Here is a 22,743-nt window from a genome sequence, read left to right on the forward strand (position 1 = left end):
GATCTTTGTAGATGGTACTCTTACATAACAAAACAGCATGTGGTGAACCATCATATGGGTAAAGACATCGAATAAATTAAATGTAGCAATTGCACCTTCTATATTGTAAATTTAAAAAAATCTTAAAATGAGAGAAAATTTAATAATTGCCCAATTAGGCCAATGTATGTCTAACTATAGAAACGTAAGGGCTTATCCTCACTTTTCTTGGTTTTACATTATAGAACTGAATTAGATGATCTTCTATTCCTTTGAATCATAAAAAAATTTATGTTCAACAAAGTTTTTAAGTAGTATGTCCCTTATATCAGAATATAAAGGCTCTTCCTGCTATAGGAGAAGGCTGGTCTAGAAAGACTTCTATTTCTAGGATTCTAAGACTCAAATGTTAAGGGAAAACACACTTTATAAACTTGGATATTTTAGTATCCCAAAATTAAACTGAAAATTTCATTACAGAAGCATTAGTTATAGTCTTCCATCCTCTTAACAATTAAAAATCACTTCAAAATCCACTTAAGTACAAACATGACAAAAATATTCATGAAAAATGATTAAATAGAATTTGAGTACCTATTAACCACCAAGAATAAATTTGAACACAATTAGTAATCATTTTATTAAGGGTAAAATTGGAGCATATGGATCATAAATGTATCAAATGCAGTTCATTTCCTGTAATAAACTTATATTTTGCTTTAAATTTAGAAATCTTTTTAAATTCATAAGTGCCGTAATTTGTGTCCACTTGAAGACTTTCTGTTTTTCTTTGCCTTTGTTGCTATTTTGTAAACAATGGTACCCTACATAACTGTATTAGTGTTTTAAATTGTCACAACAAGTGAAACCCAACTGATATTACATGGTTTGTGTGTTTGTCATTGTCCTCAGACACTTTTCAGATTCTTCTTTGTACATGTACTCGTCTGTTTAGAATCTGCGATGTGTATTTACTCTAGATTGATCCCATACTTTCAAGTGAATATTAATAATATCTAAGAGTAATGATTTCTCTGAGAGAAACGTATTTATTTAAATAATCAATGTTTATACTTCATGATGTGTCAACACTATAAAAAAAGAGAGAAACAATTTTACATTTAAGATCAATGTAGTAAAACTGAAGGTGTAGTCGATACATATTGTATTTAATTATTTGCTTAATATGTGACTATAAAATAACCTATTTGCACATGTGGACTAAGTCATGCTGTTGACCCTCAATAAATGTTAAAGTATAATAACAATAGTATTGATTCCTGTGAATTCCAAACTTTTGACAATAGTTTGTGCTCTGGTTGTTTAATATTTATTGAGCGCCCACAACAGACTAGGCGCTGGGAATGGGTGTGAGGAGTATCAAGTGGGCTTTGGAGAGAAGATGGTCTACATACAGAGCTCATGCAACGCTTGTAAAAATGAGTGTACTCTGCTTGCTTACATATTTTATATATTTTCAAGAGAACTTTTTGCAATTTTCCACTATCTCACTTGCTCACATAACACATTTCACTACTACTTCTTACTTTTATTTCATTTAATACTTTTAGAATGTTCTCATAATCATATGATCTCATGTATGGAAATTTCTTTCTAGTCCCTTCTTTTTCACCATGTTCCTCCCCATTCCTTTCATCACTTTAATAAATAGACAGGTATAAATCCTACCTATCACAGCTGATTCACAACACACTCAAAAAGTTCGTATTGTTGCATTGATCTCCTACAGGGTACCACCTCCTGCCATGCAACATTTGGTTCATGTGATTCATTTATTGGTAGGAATGTCATTGAATGCTAAAGAGAATTTCAGCCCGGTAAAGGAGCAATGTGTGCCAGTGAGGTTGGCAAGATTTGGAGGCAATGCTAAAAGATGCATTCACGCTGTACCTTTCCCTCAGAAATTAATGGTTCTTGTATTAATGATCCATTTTCTCTAATAAACTAATGTGTAACTTGATCACTCTTATTTTATGCAGGATATACTATAGGCAAGCACAAGTCACACAGAGAGATAATTGTAATGCCCACATTCCAGTTTCCGTCATGCATAATTCTGCTTTTCAGTTATCATGAAACTGAACCACTCCTCTGCTTAATGTGACCTCTGTGCCTATCTTTTTCTTTCCTTTCCTTAGAGACTGTGGCCATTTCATGGAGAAGAACAGTAAAACTATAACATTACCCCAGGAACCTCCCCCTGCATTTCATACTGGGGTCACTACTTTTACCACCAGGTTACCTTTTTAACTCCAGAGTCAGAGGAACTGGCTGTTAGATGAGCTAAATTAAGTTACCTGACGTTGCCAGAACACACAATTTACATAGGGGTAGTGTGTCACTCCTACTCTGTTTATATTCTATCCCTTCCATGATTCATCAAAGTAATTTCTTAATGGCAATTGTATCCATCTTTTAGGTTCTTAAAAGCAACAGACTTTTTACATCATGCATGTCCTCTTGCTTTATCTATCTTATAATTCTAAAACTTTGTCTTGATGTAACAACAATCTTTATGTAAACTAATGGAATGCAGTTATAAACCATTTCCTAAAGCCCAAATTGTAAATATGAAGAAAAGTTGTCATATGATTTCTGAATTTAATGACAATGCACTTCAGATAAAGTGTATTTTTGATCATTGTCTACATCTTAATATTAGATTGATGGTTCTTTAAGAAATCCTTAAATCTGCGAAAGACCATTTTCATCCTCTTTATAATGAAAACTCTTACAAACCTTATTTTTCCTCATAGAGAATTTTGATCACCAAAACCAGGATTTGGCAAGTAAAAACTATTTTAATTACTCAGTATAGATATTTGAAGATTACAATTTTGTTCTCCAGAGAGAAAAATTGACTTTTGTTTGTTCCTTTGACACTCTACGCTAGATTATATAAAAGACTGCGGAAATGCATTGTAGTGTTTACCATATAATACACCAAGAAAACACCTCCTTGCAAGTTCAAGGACATTAAACTGCTAATTATGTCTCTTTTTTCTATTAATATTTACTTTCACTCCTGCTTTTATTCTGAAACCACATATGGGTTTATTCTCTTTTTTACCTTAGGAATTTTTAATAGAAAGTATATTATAAGCTGCTCTGTTACAAAGCTAAGTGGCCAGAACAAAGTTTGTTTTGGGAGAATTTTTTTATCCCTTTTTTACTGACTTTTTTCTTTCATTTATAAATTGATTTTCTGCTAAAGGCCTATTTAGGGAAAAAAAAAGAGTTGGACTACAATACACACTATCTTGAATAAAATTGCTTAAAATCAATTGCCATGTCATATCCTGGAACAAATTAATGGAGTTTAAGCTACAGTCTCTAAAAATCAAATTGCAGATTATCTTAAATCATTAGCCCTACATAAAAATGCATTGTTACTTTCTTCTAATTGTAAATTAAAATACACATTATAGGTCAAATAATTTCAGGAATAAACATGTAAAAATTTTTCATCATTCTACATAAAATTTACTTGCACCTTATTGATTATTACTGTCCCAGTTTTTCATAGAATGATGATGTATTATATGCTAAATAAAAAGCAATTCTTAAAACCTGAAAATTCAATTCAGATACTCCTTTGGAATTATGAAATGACAAAATATAAGTTAGAAAATTTCTTCATCATTTTGACTTGCAAATTTTGGGTTTTATTTCACTTGATTTTTATATAAGAAAGAGAGATACTAGGTCAGATAACTCATAAAAAGCATCTATAGTCTCGTTAAAAGTCTTGGCAATAAAAATCATGGTCAACAATTCTTAGCTTGGAGTTAGCACTTGTATTGCTGGTCCTTGAAAAGAAATAACTGATAAAAACTAATAATGATTAGAAATATTAATCTGCTTGAATAATATAGTACAGTTATCTGAAAATAAAACTTAAGGCTTGGTCTATCTCTTCCAGTAATTTATTCTGTGACATTAGGGTATTTACTTTTTTCGTAAATCTCTTTTTGTAAACCAAGATTATTTTACTAAGCATTCTCTACAGAACTTTCCAGTCCTAATATTGTCTAATTCTCATTTGTAAGAAATGTCTCCCTTGCCTGAGACGTTTCCAACTTTGACCCAAATGCTGAAGAATAAACTTACTTTTCTGATTGCAAGTACAATCTGTACCAAAGTATAAACAGAAATGTCAGGTTCAGATTCTAAAATGAAAATATTTCTAAGTATTATATAAATCTACTAAATAGAATTCTAATATTTGAAGTATTTACTTCACTTGAATTTCAATATATACACTTAAATTATACTTAAGTTTCAAAAAGTACATTGCTGGAGCAAAGCACACTATTGAATATCCAATGAAATGACATGAAGGTTCTCTAAATATTAATTTAGCTACAAGGATCACTAATAATGGAACACAGGATGCAGAAATTATGCCCATGACACACATGTACAAAAGAATTTATAAAAAATGAAACAGAAGAAGATATTGTCTCAGGAGACAGGAGAATGTGGATAACAAACTGGTTGAATTATGGTTTCAGTTTTGGCATATTTCCAAACAAAATAACAATGACCTTCTAAGTATTGTCAGTCAGTTCAGTATATATAATATTCTCTTAAGAGCAGAAGTTTAATTTCATTGACACAATGACTGAAAAAAATGTTTGGACTAAGTATCCTTAAAGACTCCTAATCATTGGAAGGATATAAATTCAAATTCTCTAGCAAGGTACTGCTGGTTTCTTTATCACCATCCCTCACTGTGACTTTCCAGCCTTGGCTCACATACTTCTCCCTGACTTTGTACATCCAGTGAGGCAGCCACATGAACTTTCACACTCCATTTTTCCTTATGTTGTTCCTTATGTTGGAGATGTCCTTCCAATTCTTCTTTGATGGCAAATGTTATATCCAGTTTCAGGATTGATCACAGATGCCAGTACCTCTGTGAGGTCTTTCCTTATTGCATCAGGTAGTTTGTCAGTCCTTCTGCTATGAGCTCAGAGCCCTGTGTATGTGTCTCTATAATTGTACTTAATCTGTCTATGTGGATGCCTTTCAGCATAGACTGAACTCCATGAAACCATCTTTTCTTTTTTTTTCTCAGCTCTTGAGCCCAAAAGAGACATTGAATAAATATTTATTGAATGAATCAAGTTTACCTTTTCAAAATACAAAAAAAAATGTATTCTTCTTCTAACATATTGCTCCCAAGTGAAGAAACTTAAATAGACCTGGGGTTCTTGTTCTGCAGGGGGATCACTTTGTCACACTGCTAAGCACTGTAGGAAGGACAGTTTCTAGTTTGTTAAAATGGCACTAGCTTTTGCTTTTACTCTAACCAAAGCCTTTTTGAGAGTCTCAGACCTCAACTTTCTTTTATATGCACATATCCATCACAAAGTTTAAAGTGCTGTTAAAGATTTCAAAAAATTTCATTGAAGTCTAATATATTAGTAAATCAAATTAAATAGTGTATATAAAGAATTATATACCATGACCAAGTAAGATTCATTCTAGGTAAGCAAAACTGGTTTAACATTTGAAAATAAATTGACGTAATTCATTACATCAACCAGATAAACAAGAAACAAAATCATCTCAATAGATACAGAAAATCATTTGACAAAATCCAACATCCACGTATGATAAAAACTCTCAGCAAACTAGGAACAGAGAGAAACTTCCTCAACTTGATAAAGAACATCTGCAATAAAACCTACTGCTAACATCATACTTAATGATGAGGCACTAGAAAATTTCCCACTAAGATAAAAAACAAGGCAAGGATGTCCCCTCTCAGCACACTTATTCAACATTGTACTGGAAGTACTAGTTAATGAAGTAAGACAAGAAAAGGAAAGAAAAGACATACCAGTTGGGAAGAAAGAAATAAAACTGTCTTGAATGATATGATCATCTATTTAGAAAATTCTAAAGAATCAATAAAAATCTCATAGAACTAATCAGTGATTATAGGAAGGTTGCAGGACACAAGGTTAATCTGCAAAAGTCAATTCTCCTATGTACCAGCAATGAAAAATTGGAATGAACAAAATAAAAAATGCAAGACCATTTACATTAGTGCCAAAAATGGAAAGACTTAGATATAAATCTAAGAATAATCTATTCTATATTCATGGGTAGACAGACTCAAAATTGTTAAGATGTAAGTTCTTTACAAAGGTATCTGTAGATTCAATGCAATCATGATAAAAATTCCAATGGATATTGACAAACAGATATTATGAATATCAACAAACTGATCCTAAAGTTTATACGGAAAAATAAAAGGCCCAGAATAGCCAAGACAACATTAAAGGAGAAGAACAAAGTCTGAGGACTGACACCCAAGACTTATTATAAAGCTATGTTAGTCATCACACTGTGATGTTGGTGAAAGAATCAACAAATAGATCAATGGAACAAAATGAAGAGCCCAGAAATAGATCCACAAAAATACAGTCAACTGATCTTTGACAAAGGAGCAAAAGCAATTCAATGGAGAAAGGATAGTCTTCTCAGCAAGTGGTATTAGGACACTCACAAGCAAAAAGAAAAAAGAATCTAATGCAAATCCTACATCCTTTTCAAAATATTAATTCAAAGTGGATCATAGACCTAAATGTAAAACATAAAACTATAAAACTCCTAGAAGAAAACATAAGAGAAAATCTAGTTTATCTTTGGTTTGGAGATTACTTTTTAGATACAACACCAAAGACACAACCCTTAAATGTAAAGTTGATATGTTGGGCTCTTTTAAAATTAAAAACTTCTGCAAAATATACTGTCAAGAATATTTAAAGACAACACAGAATAAGAGAAAATATTTGTAAAATACATATCTGATAAAAGACTGTTATCCAAAATACACAAAGAACTCTTAAAACTCAACAATAGGAAAATGAACAAATCATTTTAAAAATTGGCCAAAGGTCTGAACAGATACCTCACCAAAGAAGATATACAAGTGGGAAATAAGCATATGAAAAAATGCTCAACGTCATACATCATTAGGAAATTGCAAATTAAAACAGTGAGATACCACTACACACCTATTAGAATGGCTCAAATCCAAAACACTGAAACATCAAATGTTGGGGAGGACGTGGAGAAACAAGAACTCTCATGCTTTGCTGGAGGGAATGCAAAATGGTACAGCCACTTTGGAAGATTGTTTAGTGGTTTCTTATGAAACTAAATATACTCTTATCATACGATCCTGCAGTCATACTCTGGTATTTACCCACATGAGTTGAAAACTAATGTACACAAATATTCCAGCTTTAATCATGGTTGCTAAACTTGGAACCAACAAATATTTCTTTAATAGATGAATGGATAAATAAATTCTGGTATGTCCATACAAAAGAATTTTCTCCAGTGATAAAAAGGCATGAGCTATCAAGCCGTTGAGGAACATTAATTTCTATTTCTAAGTGAAAGAAGCCAATCTGAAAAGTTTACATATTATATAACTCCAACTACATGACTCTCTGGAAAAGGCAAAACTATGGAGATAGTAAAAAGTTCAGTGGTAGCCAGGGGTTTGGGGGGAGGGAGGAATGAATAGGTAGTGCACAGGGAATTCTTAGGGCAGTGAAGCTATTTTATATCCTACTATAATGGTATATGTATGTCATTATACGTTTGTCAAAATCCACGGAATGAACAAAACTAAGAATGAACCCTAATGTAAACTGGATTTTGGTTGATAATGATGTATCGATATTGGTTCATCAACTGTAACAGACATACAACATTAATTAGGGATTTGATGATGGAGAAGGTGGGGTGTATTAGGGGAGGACATATGTGGGAACCCTCTGAACTTTCCATTCAATTTACTATAAACCTTAATCTACTCTAAAAATTATTATAGTTCATTAATTTAAAAAAATGGTATGGAAATCTTAAAGAATTAATCCACTAAGTAAATTTCAAAATACTATGATATTCCATACTATGAATAACAGAAAGATTTATTTCAAAATCCTATTTATTTTTTATTTTATTAATAATTTTTAAGTTAATATTCTTCTTATATTCAATTAGATTTGTTTTCTATATACATCCTCTCATAAAATGTTTCATGCTTGAACACAGACTATAGTGATAAATTTCTCAGATCGCACATAAATGTGTTTGTAGAAAAAGATTTCTAATTGAGAAAAGAATTTCAAAAGACAATATAGAATATATACAATATTATGATGGTCATAGAAAATAGAAGAATATGTTACATTTAAAATGAAGAGATGATTTGGGATTTTTACAAAAATTAATTGAAAATTAAGTATATAAATACAGGTGTGTGAGATTATTAAACACTGGAAATTCACCATCCAAAATTTCTTAGGTAAAGAAAGCAAAATGCGGGCTTCCCTGGTGGCGCAGTGGTTGAGAGTCCGCCTGCCGATGCAGGGGACACGGGTTCGTGCCCCGGTCCGGGAAGATCCCACATGCCGCGTAGTGGCTGGGCCCGTGAGCCATGGCCGCTGGGCATGCGCGTCCGGAGCCTGTGCTCCGCAACGGGAGAGGCCACAACAGTGAGAGGCCCGCGTACCACAAAAAAAAAAAAAAAAAGCAAAATGCTATGTGAAGTTAGGTTGAAATATATATCATTTTTCATTTTTATCCATGAAAATTGTCAAATACCGAAGATTTCATTTTACTTTGATACCTTAGCCAGGTTGGGACTGCAAAATTGGGAAATAACTAACCATGAAAGGCAATTATATGATTATTAGGCCTTTGTGTAAAGATTTAATAGTTAAGTTTTCTCATAAAATGTGATCAGCACAAATTTGGCAAATTTATTAATTTATTCAATGAATAGTTACTGACTTCCTAGTATGTGCCAGATGACATGGTCCCTGCTTCTGGAAAAGAATTTGGAAAACTATGGCAGACTGGCAGTTATGAAGAACATTGCTGTGAAGTGGTGACGCAAATATGCTCACTCTTCACTTCTAGAAGTAATCTGTGGTGCTATCAACTTTATAATCCATTGTGCTCCCAGCACTTACTGTAGTAGTTTAGCTCTAACTTTAATTTTGATGGTCCAGGTTCAAATTTCCTACTGCTATTTATTTAGTAGTCATGACATTAGACAAGTTATTTACCTCTCTTAGATCCTATTATCGTATCTATAAAATCTAGATAATGTCTACCTCCTGGAATGGGTGAGGAGTTAGAGATCTGTCTCAGTCAGCTCTGGCTGCTATAACAAAATATTATAGACTAGGTGGTTTAAATAACAGAAATGTATTTCTCACATTTCTGGAGGCTAGGATGTCCAAATCAGGTGCCAGCCAGTTTGGTTCCTGGTGAGGGGGCTCTTCCTGGTTTGCAAACAGATGTCTTATTACTATATCCTGCTATGGTGCAGAGAGGGAGGGAGAGAGAAAGACAGATCATCTTTCTCATGTCTCTTCTTATAAGGGCACTAATCCCATTCATGAAGCTCCACCCTCATGACATAATCACCTCCTAAAGGCCCCCCTCCAAATACCATCACATTGGGTATTAGTCTTTAACATATGAATATCAGGGTGAAACAAACATCCCATTCATAGCAAGATTTTATGTAAAAGTGTCTAACCATACAAAACAACACTTCATTATTTTATGTAAATACAGGAATGACAAGACTTCCATCTCCGTGGTGATTGCAAGATACACATTAGACAAGTTCTATATCTGTTAGTTGTTTTGAATTCCTATGCCATGCTCCATGTCACAGTTTTAACATGTTAACACAGCCCAGCTTGCCTAGAATAACACAGTGCTTGAGTAATTGAAGGAAGCTTCTCAGAGATGCAGATACAAAGTGTTATATAGTATTATATAATTGGTGCTTTCAGAACTCCACAACTCTCCACATTCTGTATTGATTATTAGCTTAACTTTCAGAGAACATTCTGAATTCCCTTATTTACAGTTTCTTGAGAAATACCTTACCATAGTCTTCAAGTACTAACAACACTGTTAAGATGTCATTCAAAGAAATTTTATATTGTACTCTTTAATTAGAATGTCCTGTTAGAGGATAAGACAGGTTGCAAAATTATATTCTTTTTTTAAATTAAAAAATAAAGACTAAGAAATACAATGAAGTTCCAAGTTTTTTTAAAAAAAGACACCAACATATAAATATAATTGAATTGGAGTTTTAAATTGAGAATTTTTAAACAGATTTTTAGAGAAAAATATTTTAAAATGTTAAAAATATGTGGGCCAAGTTATTTAGTCTATAGACCAGGAAATGATTAAATGCATCACTAAGGCAAAAAGGAAGTTAAAAATGGCATCCCGACCAAGTCATACTTAATTACAAAGTTAATGGACAATGTCCTGAGTAAAAGTAAACCCTGACAACATCTTTTCAGGAGCATTCAAAGTTAGTATTGCATAAAACATCAAAATATTTTATTTTTTCTCATGGGGATTATAAACATAGAATGCTAAACCATTTAGACTACTTGAAAATTCTTTTCTCTATTTATTTATGAAACATATTTTGGAGTTTGAAAAAGATACAAAAATGCTACAAAATACCTTTTCTAAAATATCCCTGATTGTCAAAATTATGTCCAAATGAACATGAAACAATGACAGATGCATGTAGGGCATTCACATATTAAATATTTAAAAATCATGCAACTAATCACAATTGAACCACTCTAGGAACAAGGTAATATCACTTTAGGATGCAACAGAGATGTTATGAAACAATTTTGACATTTTTGGTGCTGTGTGATGTACATTAATAGTCATGATCTGAGGAATTATCTGTCATTGAACTTACGGATAAAGCTCTCCATATGGTTCTTTAAAACTACTCTTTCCATCAGAAGAAAAATCCAAAAAAAATTGATACTTTGATCTTATTCATTATGCTCATGAAACAATATCTCAAATCAGCAGGCAAATTATATATCTTCAGAAAGAGGAGAGAACCACAGTTTTTGAAGTGATACTTTTGAACACTTCAGTAGAGCTAGCTGGAAAAGAAAGGTTAAGAATTTTGAGTTTGATTCTTCACACAGCCAGGAAATCTGGGCTGCCTGATGATTCGGTTAGGATCTTTTACACCTTCCAATTTCAGTTTCTTTTTTACAATCTAGCTACACTTGACATTGACATCAAGCCAAAACACTTCAACAGAAATATTTTTTTTAATATCCTAATGTCTCTAATAATAAATTGATATTGAATTTGATCATTCAGAGCAATGAGTAATAACTAATAGTTAGATCAAAGATATTATTAATCAATACCCTTTCCTTTAACCACATTGTTTTTGGGGTTCGAAATATTTATGTGCTGAGGAGGAACTCCAGTGCTGATTTCTTTTGCTACAAGATTTTCCATTATTTCGGTTTTTTATTTTGTCTGTTTCATAGGTCTTTTACAAAAACCTTGTAGAAGGAAACACTATTATTATATATACATTTTATCTTTTAGAGGATAATGTTAGAAGCAAAAGTAAATGCTATTTTCTATTTCTTTTTATTGGTTAGATATTCAGGTTCTTAACTTTTAAAAAAAACCTGGATTTATTGAAATTGAATATTTTTCTCTTTAAATGAATAGTTTTTATCTAGTAAATTATTTAAAATTTAGCTTGCTATTTATAGCTCTTTTGTTCACACTTTGTGTGTGGTATTCATTTTTAAACATCTGGCAATAGCAAAATTGATAAAATTTATATTACCAATATATGAATATATATCAATATAGGCAAATTATATGAGATTGGATTTAAAACATGCAGGTAAAAAGTAACACAGGACATCAGTTTTTCTTTTAATTTCATATGTTATTAAGAAAACAATTTTTAACTTTCTGATTTATTTTGCCCTTGTATACTTAGTTTATTCACTAAATCAAGTTTACGTGATCAAAGCAAATAAGATTTGTTTGGGGCACTTAAAAAAATCATGTTACTGGTTGTATTGATAGCTTCCATTTGTAAGTGAGACTTCAAGCTGATTTGCTTCTGCAACACTTGCATGTAATATGTACTTCGCCCATATTTCCAACTGTTTGCAAGACATTTCCTTTTTGGGTATCTTGTTGACACATGAAGCACAATTTATTCAAACCAAAGGTAATGTCTTCCTCCAAAGAACTGTGTTACCTATATTCCATATGTCAACTGGTGGTAAATTAACCTTCTGTGAACCAAGTAAGAACTCCAGGAGTTCGTTTTTTGTATGATCCTCAGCTTTTAAAAAAACCTGACTTACATCCTGCACCCTGATATATTGTTAAATTGTTATTTCCTGACCAGTGAAATTCTAGTCAGCTGAGGAACCTAAACCCAAATGCAGTAAAAACCTTCCCCAGTTTTAAAAGTAGATTTAATCATTTCTCTGTTATCTATATAGCTCTACTGGAGAACTTATATTGTGCATGGTACAATGTTTTGTTGTTTATTAGCTGTTTCATGTGCTGTTTCTGCTTACAGACCACTTCAAAACTTAGTGATATAAAACAACAGCTGATTTTACTTTGCTCATGATTTAGAGAAGCAGGAGTTCAGGAGGGATCAGCTGAGCAGTTTTTCACTTGGATACCCCATGTGATTACAATCAGATGTCGGCTTGGGCTGCAGACATCTAAAGTAACTGACTTCTGGATGTCCAAGATGGCTCACTTAGATGGCTGGTAGTTGATGCTAGCTGTTGGCTGGGAGCTCAGCTGTGGCTGCCGACTGGATTGCCTATATGTGGTCTTGCCAACCTGGCGGTGTCAGTTGGAGTACTTACATGGCAGCCGGCTTCCCCCAGAGCTAGAGAAGCAGATAGAAACTACATGGTTTTTCCTGATTTAGCCTAGGAAGTCACGCAGCAACACTTCTACTGTATTCTTTTGGTTACAAGTGACTCACACACCCAAACTGATAGACTGTCCAGCCCATGCCTCCCCATTCTCTCTTCTGTCCTAAAATGTCTTTTCAGCTTCATTTCTTTCGGTCTAATTCCTTTCCAGCTTTCAAGCTCTTCTTCAGTACCACCTGCCAAAGCCTTTCCTGATTCCATCATTGAGCTACCAGAGCCAATATCTTTGTGTTTGAGTTCAGAGAGACATTAGTTCAAATCCCAGATTTCCCGTTTAAGGGCTACATGACCTTGGGAAAGTTATTTAATCCCCTTATGTGAAAAGTAGCAATAATAACAAGACCTACCAACCTTATAGGGTTATTGTGAACGTTGAATGACTAAACAGTAGAGAACATTCCCTGTGACACATAGTAAGTAGACAATGTTAGCTATAACTCTTAATCATACCTTCTTTTTCCAAAGCCCATAGTATTTTATTTGTACATTCTTGTATCTACCATAGTCTGCCCCTTGTAATAATTTCAGGACTTATTTTCTGTCTTCCATATATTTAGTTCAATATGTTACAAGCAATTTATCCCAGTAGACACCTGTATCTTGAATACCAAAGCAGAGCCCCTCTGGTTCTTTAAGCCTCAGTAAATATAACACATAAAGAACTTGCCATTTTTTCTCCATTATTCCTGGTAACCTTTCCTCCCTATGATTCTTCTTGCAGAAATTAGAAAAGAAAAATCTGGAAAGACGTCTTCAGTTCTGAAGGATAAAGGTAATAGAGTCAAGTTAACATAACACAAGAAATTTATTAGCAAAAATATCTGAATGTGTCCACAGTACATTAGTCATCTTCTTTGCAGGTTTGTGGGTCAGAATTGCACAGGACACCCTCATACATTTGAAAACTTTTATTTATTTACCTGTCTGTTAAATACTTTCCTTCAGTTCATTGTGACTTAAAGTGCTCTGATTATAATTTCTGAAAGAAAAACACAGAAAAATGATTTTTTAAAAAGAATGGAAGGGGGGCTTCCCTGGTGGCGCAGTGGTTGAGAGTCCGCCTGCCGATGCAGGGGACACGGGTTCGTGCCCCGGTCCGGGAAGATCCCACATGCCTCGGAGCAGCTAGGCCCGTGAGCCATGGCCGCTGAGCCTGCGTGTCCGGAGGCTGTGCCCCGCAACAGGAGAGGCCGCAACAGTGAGAGGCCCGTGTACCACAAAAAAAAATAATAATAAAAATAAAAAGAATGGAAGGGATAAAAAAAGATTAGAAGGAAAATAAAGAGTATAGGAAGGGTTTGCTTCCATGCCCTCTGGTTCTCTCCTTTCTGTCCTTCATTGACTATATATTTAGTGCATAATCATTCCAAACACTTGCTAATCATTGGCAAAACAAAGATGGCAAAGCTAGGAATAGAGAGGAAGACTTGGGAATTGGAGTTCTGAATTCTGCTGTCTTCAAAGACTCCTAGTCATGCTCTCTCTGCTTTTGTCTTATCAGGTTCCTTACTGCTATGAAAGAGCATGGTATTCTTATTTAAGTACCATTCAAATCCCAGGCCTCGTTCTAAGAATAATGTCCACATAAAGCATCAAGCCATCTCTATCGACTTCCTAATCAAGTCTGGGGAATCAGAGAAGGCTTTCCTGAAGAGTTATATTAAATTCAAGTATGATGCATGAAGAGTTAGCCAGACAAAGGTGTGAGGATTGTTTGGGAGAAGCACAGAAGCAGGGCATCTGCTCTTTGCCAGACACATTGCAATCTACTTTATATATTTTGTTTCTGCAAGTTGTGCTTGATATCACCATTTCAGTAAAGGAGGAAGCTGAGGTACATGTAATTTAAATTACTCAGTGTCACACTATGGGTAAGAGGCAAAGGCAAGAATCGAAGTCAAGTCTGTTGGATTTTAACACCCATTTATTTCATTTTAACACAGATACTGCTTGCTCCTTAAAATAGGGCCCTTGTATTTTTATTTTTATTTTATTTTATTTTATTTTTGCGGTACACGGGCCTCTCACTGTTATGGCCTCTCCCATTGCGGAGCACAGGCTCCGGATGCGCAGGCTCAGCGGCCGTGGCTCATGGGCCCAGCCGCTCCGCGGCATGTGGAATCCTCCCAGACCGGGGCACGAACCCATGTCCCCTGCATCGGCAGGCAGACTCCCAACCACTGCGCCACCAGGGAAGCCCTGTGTTTGTATTCTTCAAAGCACCTTTGCTTTGAGTGCAGAGCTCATTACGTAAGTTAGAAAATCTATAGACGCACTGGATATGCGATGTGGAAAATAGTCTTAGTCCTTTTACTATTGGGGTGACTTTCCTTAATTCCCACAGAGGAGCTCAGTCCATTTTTTCACCAGTGATTACTTGTTCTTTGAGAAAGACTCCTTCTCACCTCCATTCTCATTTTATCTGACAATTAACAAAAACATTTTCCTTGTTTGTGTGAGAACTAAAGGTATTATTGAAACACACTACCAGGAAAATCCATATATACATGCAAAATCTAAACCTTCCCTCCTTCCAATGCAGTATGAAATATACTTATTTTGGTGAGCACTTATTTCACAGGAGTACTTGAACCATATATTATTGTCCACTATGAAAACAACTCAACAGAAATTTGGGTCTTACCTCTAAAATGACCTTTCAGGCAATGATGATTATCAAAAGTTTAAACTACTACTTAAAGACTTCACTTGTGCTGAAGCCTAAACTAATTGGAAATGGTACTTGTAAACATCTGTCCCAGAAAACATTATCTGGGAGAATTTATTTATTTTTTGGCACATGGGCTCAGTAGTTGTGGCTCGCGGGCTCTAGAGCACAGGCTCCGTAGTTGTGGAGCACAGGCTTAGTTGCTCTGTGGCATGTGGGAACTTCCCAGACCAGGGATCAAACCCGTGTCCCCTGCACTGGCAGACAGATTCTTAACCACTGCGCCATCAGGGAAGTCCGTATCTGGGAGAATTCATATCCACACTGACCACTTTACTGAGTAGGCTTCTGTAATTTCTATTACTGTTGTTGTTATTGTTGTTATTAATGTACAATTGCAGGCAATTTCCTAGGGAACACTTTTTCCTCAACGTTAAATTCTCTACTATTTGCAAGATGTCTCCACAGTCACTAGAAAATCATGTATATAAAGGTCTACTACATATCATTATTGATTTGGAACTATTTAAAATGAACCTCTTTTTTTATTCAAGCTGTGTTAATGCCCTCAAATCTCTTTGTTATATACAAGTTGGGTACAATTTTAGAAGAATTATATTGTCACTTTTCCTTTATTTTCTGAATATAATTTTCATTATATACAAAAATCAAAGAAAAAATTGTAGTATTACCTATAAAATTTCAGTGACTTTAACCTTGCAGTGTTATTGTTTCTGGAGAGGATTATTGAAACTTGCTGCTGAACTGTGGCAGAATCAGAATGCAGCAATTCCACTTGCTACATAGCCTCTTATTTCACTGGAGCAACTTAAAGATTGCCTACCTTTGCTGGTCTCTTATAGACTCCACCTGCATGTATATATTAGGACCCATACTGAAGCAATGCTACATTTCGAAAATCAGAATTATTACACGGAAATGTATATATTAGATTATATACATGCATGTATGTATGTATATATTACATACATATGTATATATTAAAACCCATGTATATATTAGAACCCATATATTAGAACCCATACTGAAGCAATGCTACATTTCGAAAATCAGAATTATTACACGGAAATCCTTTGGGGCTGTATTTACTGGGGATGTGATAACCATGAGTAAATTAGACATTTAAAGAAACATCATTCAGCTTGTGTCTTTATTTAAGGAGGTATAGAGAGGGCTAGGGATGATTATTCCAAAGTCAAAGAGCAAGAGAAAGACACATCTTGTTGCCTTTTGCTGCTGACTCAGCTACTGACTTTCCTGGACTTGTGGACTCACGTAAGCCCTCTGTACACACTCAAGAGGGCAGAGCCCTGCTTATGCAGCCCTGACCATCCAGAAACCAGACAACCCTATTAGTTAGCCCTATTATTGGTTATATTCCTTCTGGCATCCACCACTATCCTCTCGCTACTTGCTTCTTATTAAGTCTGACTTATCTGAGGTTGCAAGATTCACCCATGGTCCAAGAAACTGCAAACCAAATCATAACCAGGCAACAAGGAGGTTAACTAATTACCTTCTATTGAGAATGCAATGGTAGCACCCTTAGGTTCCTCTGGCATCGGCATAATATGATGGACATTAGAATTATTGACTAGCTTTGTGACTCAGGCTTGCATATGTTTGGATCTAGTGCCAGAGAATTCAGAGCAGAGCTTATCTTCTTTCATATTCTGATGCTCAGGACCATGTACCTGATGATTCCCCTAGCTTCTCTTTGTCTTCACCATACTTTTTCTTGGCCATTCCCACTCATCAAACAAAAGCTAGAGCTAAGAATAGGGTAAGTTGGCTGATGACTTTGAAACCGATCCCCAGTGATTTATTCATCACGAACACTCACCCTAGTTCATTATTGCCTTTGTGTCTGGGAGTAGTGTAAAACCTGAAATGATCTGCCTATTTCTTTGTAAATATTTTCTCCATTACAACCTCCTACCAGATTATTTTGGGAGTTCCAAGAAATATCCCAGCACCTTTAAACATATTCTAGATCCTGATAATCAAGATTCATAAGCCTCCCTGTAGGCTGTTGGTCAAATGCAAAGAAACTACCATATTTGTAAAAACAACACACACAAAAAATGTGCTCTCCAGTGCTTTGCTCCTGACAAACAAGATAGATGCATTGAAAAATGCCTTAATAGCTGACCTAAATCAACGATGTTTCAATCCTTACTAATACAGAAGTGCAGAATTCCCATATAACACTGTCTCCACATTTTTGGTCATATTTGGTATCCCTGGGTAGTTAGGGACACTCAGACCAGTCTGTGGACTTCTTAAATCAGGTCAAAACCCTTGAAGTTAAAAGGACACTGAGAAGAAATGAGATGCAGGAAAGTTGGTGCAGGAGATGACCCAGCCTGGGAGCAAAGGTATCTTCCTATTAGCAAACTAGGAAATAAAAATTATTTCTATTTTCTGAGGACTTCCTTCAAATTTAAGGTGCTGGGTTTACAACCTTCATATACCCTATAAAAGTATATCTGTTTTTCCACCCCTTCCTTCTTTCTCCACCAAAATCGAAGCAGTCTACAGGCCCTCTCTTTAGGTCTTGTTCTTTATAACTACTTTAATCTCACACAGTCATGTACAGACACCCATTTAAATCAACATGCTGAATCTTGAAATGTGAAGTTCCAGGCGTTGTGCTCTCCCACCCCACCAGGAATCTGTCCCCACCACCACTTCTCATTTCACGATACATTAATTCTTTTGGTTTAGCCAATGCAAAGCAGTAAATTACCCCTGTCAGCCTGAAAAAAAAAAAGTTAATGAAGCTTCTCTGTGTGTCTATTCAATTCATAGTTCTTGATTTCATCTTCACATGCTGAAATACACAGAAAAAATTGATCTTATTTATTCTTAATAAATAGCAACAGGGACACTCCTTTGCCACCAAAGCCACTTTTAAAAAGTCTACAAGCCTATGGATACTTAAGGCTCAGTTTATCTATCAAGAGAATCTTGCTCTGAGGGACACAACATTTTCAGTGGAACACCAGAATACATTCTTGACACAATCCAAATCCACCCGAACTCAGTGGATTCTAAGCGGTTGCTTGGAGTGGCATGTCCATTCACAAGCACCACCACCGTATATTTTGCCTTCCACCCCAAACCTCAGATGAGAATAGAAAAAAGGGCTGGAAGGATAGATTTCTTTCTTTGCTTCCTTTCTCACTGCATTATTAATCATTTTTGTCAGTAAAATAGATACTGAGATTTAATGTTGCAGAAAAGGCAGAAAACTGGTTTTAGCTTTTATTTTTAATAGGTTAAAAATATATTTTATATTTCATCATATATTTTATCAAATTTATCATAAATATGATAAACTTATCATATTTATCATGTCTTCCAGACCCACATGTATGTCTGGAAGGCATGGTATGATTAGAGTCATTTTGTATTTGAACCTGGTAGGATAAATGAGGTTTTACTTGATTTGCTTTAACTAAGGACCACATGTTTAAGACATTGGGAGTTCACAGATGAAACTGTCTCAAAATTTATTTTAAATCTTATTCTTGAAATTTGTTTGACTTGAGTCTGATGACTAAAACACCACATTTACATGATATATGCAGAGTTTTCCATTTGATTGTTTATTTTTTTGAAAAAACATAGCCTGAAAGAAATAAACTAAGTTAGTGCTGATTATAACAGTTTTGGAAGACTTCTAGATGCTGAAGTCATGTGTTTTTTAAAATTACAGATAAAGCAAGTTCCTATTCATGCAAATACACGTCCCCTTAAATGAACAAATAGATTGTACCTCATTCAACAATTTACATTTATTTTAAATAGAAGTGATTAGAGAACAGCTCGTTGTACTCTATACTGTTGTTTCTTTGTCTATGATTAAAATTATTTTTGAAAGAAAACATCATATCATTTCCATCCGGTTCACCTTACCGCTAGCTCATTGACTCCATTGTATGTGTCTTACATCTTTTGATACTGGTTTCAAATAAATGTTCAATGTTTCTTTCCAGAGCCTATTAAGGGAAAAGAAGTGAAGGTTCCAGCTTCCCTAAAGGAAAAAGGTATTACTCTATAATGAAATGTGAAAACACATTGATCTGCCTATTGCATATTCAGTTATTTGAAATAAAGTAGTATATCATTATTTTTCATATTCTCAAAACTCTAATTTTTATATGCCCTCCTCTGTTTTTGAGCAAAGGAAAAATTCTAAATTGTACTATGAAACAAACAACAAAGGAAAGAGTGGCCGTGTCAGAAATACTAAGAAAGCTTTGAAAAATGCCTATGCTATTCTGATTCCATGAGTCTAGTGGAAAATCTACATTTTGTAAATATCCCAGGGTAGATCCTATTAGGAATAGCCATGGGAAACCAAAGATTTAAGATACAAAAAAATACTTTAAATTTCTCAGTGATAGCTTGCCATTCTGTAAGTTCAGATACAGTAAAACCCTAACAAATTTTATAGCTAAGAGTAACTTAGCAATAAACTATAGTCCAAAACCATCATCTTGTAGGTAAATAAAACTGAAATAGTCAAGAAACTTTTCTTATTGTAATTTGCCCCAGAGCCAGCCTGAGAACGCTGATCTCCAAATCAAGCACTGTGATCTTGCTCAAGTGCTTCTTATTGCACCTCTGGCCTTCCTACTATACTAGGCTCAGAGGAATGTGGATTCTGATATGCCATGCAACAAGTTATGTTCCCTAAAACATAAGTAAATATGTTAAGTCCGATGTAATACATTTAGTTGCTAATTATCCCAAGACATTCTGTGGGTATGGTGTCGTTCTCCAAACTGTCTAATATTTCTTGTTGTCAAAATGAACATATTAGTGAACCAGTAAAACCATGAAGTATACCTGCTATGTTGAATGTTCAAATAGAGCCTGTTTCTACATTTACCCAGAAGAGAAGATCTACGTGAACTATTGACAAATATACAGGGACTTAGTGGTAAAAATTCCAATTTACTGGAATTTTTTATTAAAGAGGAAAAAAACTTTTGGGTGAACTTTTATAAGCATGCGCTGGAGTTGGAGGAGATGTGGGAGAGTAGTAGGAGGGGAAAGCTGACAGGAGACTCAGTGAGAGCAATGAAGGACTCAAGGAGAAGCTCCATTAGTCAGTGTAGCAATGTATAAAAAAAATACCCTAAAGTCATATTTTTCTAACTTTGCAATTAAATTTAAATTAAACAAAATTGTTATTTAGTGAAACATGAGAGCATGGCATGATTTTTTTCTCAGCCATGTATGTACTTAATTTTTTTAAGAAAGTATTTCAAGCAACATGGACTCCAAACCTATTAAGGCATTTATGTTTCACTTCAGAAAAATATCATTATATCCAAAACTTTATTTTTATTGTCACCCAGGTAGTAGTTATTTTGGTGCTATATACAATTTTATGTTTTTCAGGCATAATATGTAAATTAGGATATGTTGCTTGCAAGAGAATGTTTACGGTTGTGTTAAATGTTCAATAGGCAGCAAAATGTTGTTACATTGTATTATTTGAAGAATGAATTAATTGTGAAGACTAATGACATTCCTTTGGATTTAGCTAAACTGATTTATTTCTTTAAAAGAACTGTAGATTTCTTCAACATGATCTGACTGTTGATTGCAAGGGACATTTATATAAATATCTAAATTGAAAAGATTTGATGCCATCAAGTAATTCAATCATTCAATGATGTTACAATTCTTTTGCCAAACTAAGATAGAAATATCAAAAATGAGGAACAGACAGGAATATTATAAATTTCCACATTTTTATTAGGAAGTGCAGTGCAAAATTTTCCCCAGTAGAAATGTGTGTGGAATGTATATATGAATGAAAAACAATTTAGGTTTCCACTAAAAACACGTGATGATAATTTGAGTCTTTGAACACTGGAAATATCTACTTAAGAGTTTCCTCTCTCTTCTTTCGTCCTTCCAGGTATTGTTTTTTTCATCATCCCATTCCACATGGTCAGTGTAGCACCAGCCAGTGTGTGGCCACAGATAATGGTGGTGGGGAAGGCAGCATGTGGAAAAGATGCATTTTTTAAAGTTATATTCTCATTTCATTAATATTGAATTTTCTACTTCACTATAGGTTTCAAATGACCACTTGAGTATATTTAATGTTTTTCTTTTACCATTTAAAGCAACAATGATCTCTCTTAGTAATGTGCTGGAATATTATTAGTGCTTTGCAATTTTATGCATTGAATTTCATCATTTGTTTTCCACCGAACAACCAAAATTCAGGCCTGTGGTGCTGAGTGTAAATGACAGTCCTAGGACATTTTGACAGAAAGTGTTAACATGACATGCAGACTTTCACTTTCATCTCTGAGAGGTGGTGTCACATTAGGCTTTCTTTCCTTAAAGGGGGTCACTGTCATCTCACATATATCAGGAGAGCTACAATTCAAAAACTTCTTACTAAAAAAGAAATTAATTTTAACAGAAGTCTTGTTAGATTAAAAGTTTAGCATATCTTCTTTTAGTAAACAGAGGGAGTCTTAAAAGTCTTTATTTAATATCCAGTCAAAGAGCATCAAACAGAGTGATAACATCATGCACACTTAAATGATAAAATTCACAAATACATAGAAATTGAACAACATATTCTTGAAAATCCAATAGGTCAAAGAAGAAATTAAAAGGAAATTAGAAAATATCTTTAGACAAATGCAAATGAAAACACAACATACCAAAACTTACGGAATGCAGCAAAAGCAGTTCTAAGAGAGAATTTCATAGTAATAAATATCTACATTAAAAAAGAAGATGAAAGATTTCAAATAAACAGCCTAACTTCATACTCCAAGGAACTAGAGAAAAAAAGAACAAACTAAGCCCAAAGTTAGAAGGAAGGAAATAATAAAGATTAGTGCAGATTTAAACAAAATAGAGAATAGAAAAATCAACAAAACCGAGTTGTCTTTTGAAAAAATAGACAAAAATGATAAAACTTTGGTTAGATTAAAAAAAAAAGAGTGAAGAGCCAAATAAATAAAATCAGAGTTGAAAGAGGAGGCATTATAACTGGTGCTACAGAAATAAAAAAAGGATCATAAAAGACTACTACAAATGTTTATATGCCAACAAATTGGACAACCTAGAAAATCTGAATAAATATCTAGAACATATGATAGCCAAGACTGAATCATGAAGAAACAGGAAATTTGAACAGACTAATAACAAGTAAGAACATAATCGAAAACCTCCTAATAAAGA

The 22,743-nt window shown here is 34.2% G+C and overlaps 1 protein-coding gene across 1 annotated transcript in view; it reads left to right on the top strand.

Moving 5' to 3' along the window:
- TRDN (triadin) overlaps positions 1-22,743 on the top strand; it is a 372,809-nt gene that overhangs the window by 275,413 nt on the left and 74,653 nt on the right. The window contains exons 22-23 of the mRNA XM_065888711.1: positions 13,546-13,596; positions 19,515-19,565. Coding sequence (XP_065744783.1) covers positions 13,546-13,596; positions 19,515-19,565 — 102 coding nt within the window. The remainder of the gene's footprint in view (positions 1-13,545; positions 13,597-19,514; positions 19,566-22,743) is intronic.

The sequence above is a fragment of the Phocoena phocoena genome, chromosome 12 (genome assembly GCF_963924675.1).
Source record: "Phocoena phocoena chromosome 12, mPhoPho1.1, whole genome shotgun sequence".
Taxonomy (NCBI): domain Eukaryota; kingdom Metazoa; phylum Chordata; class Mammalia; order Artiodactyla; family Phocoenidae; genus Phocoena; species Phocoena phocoena.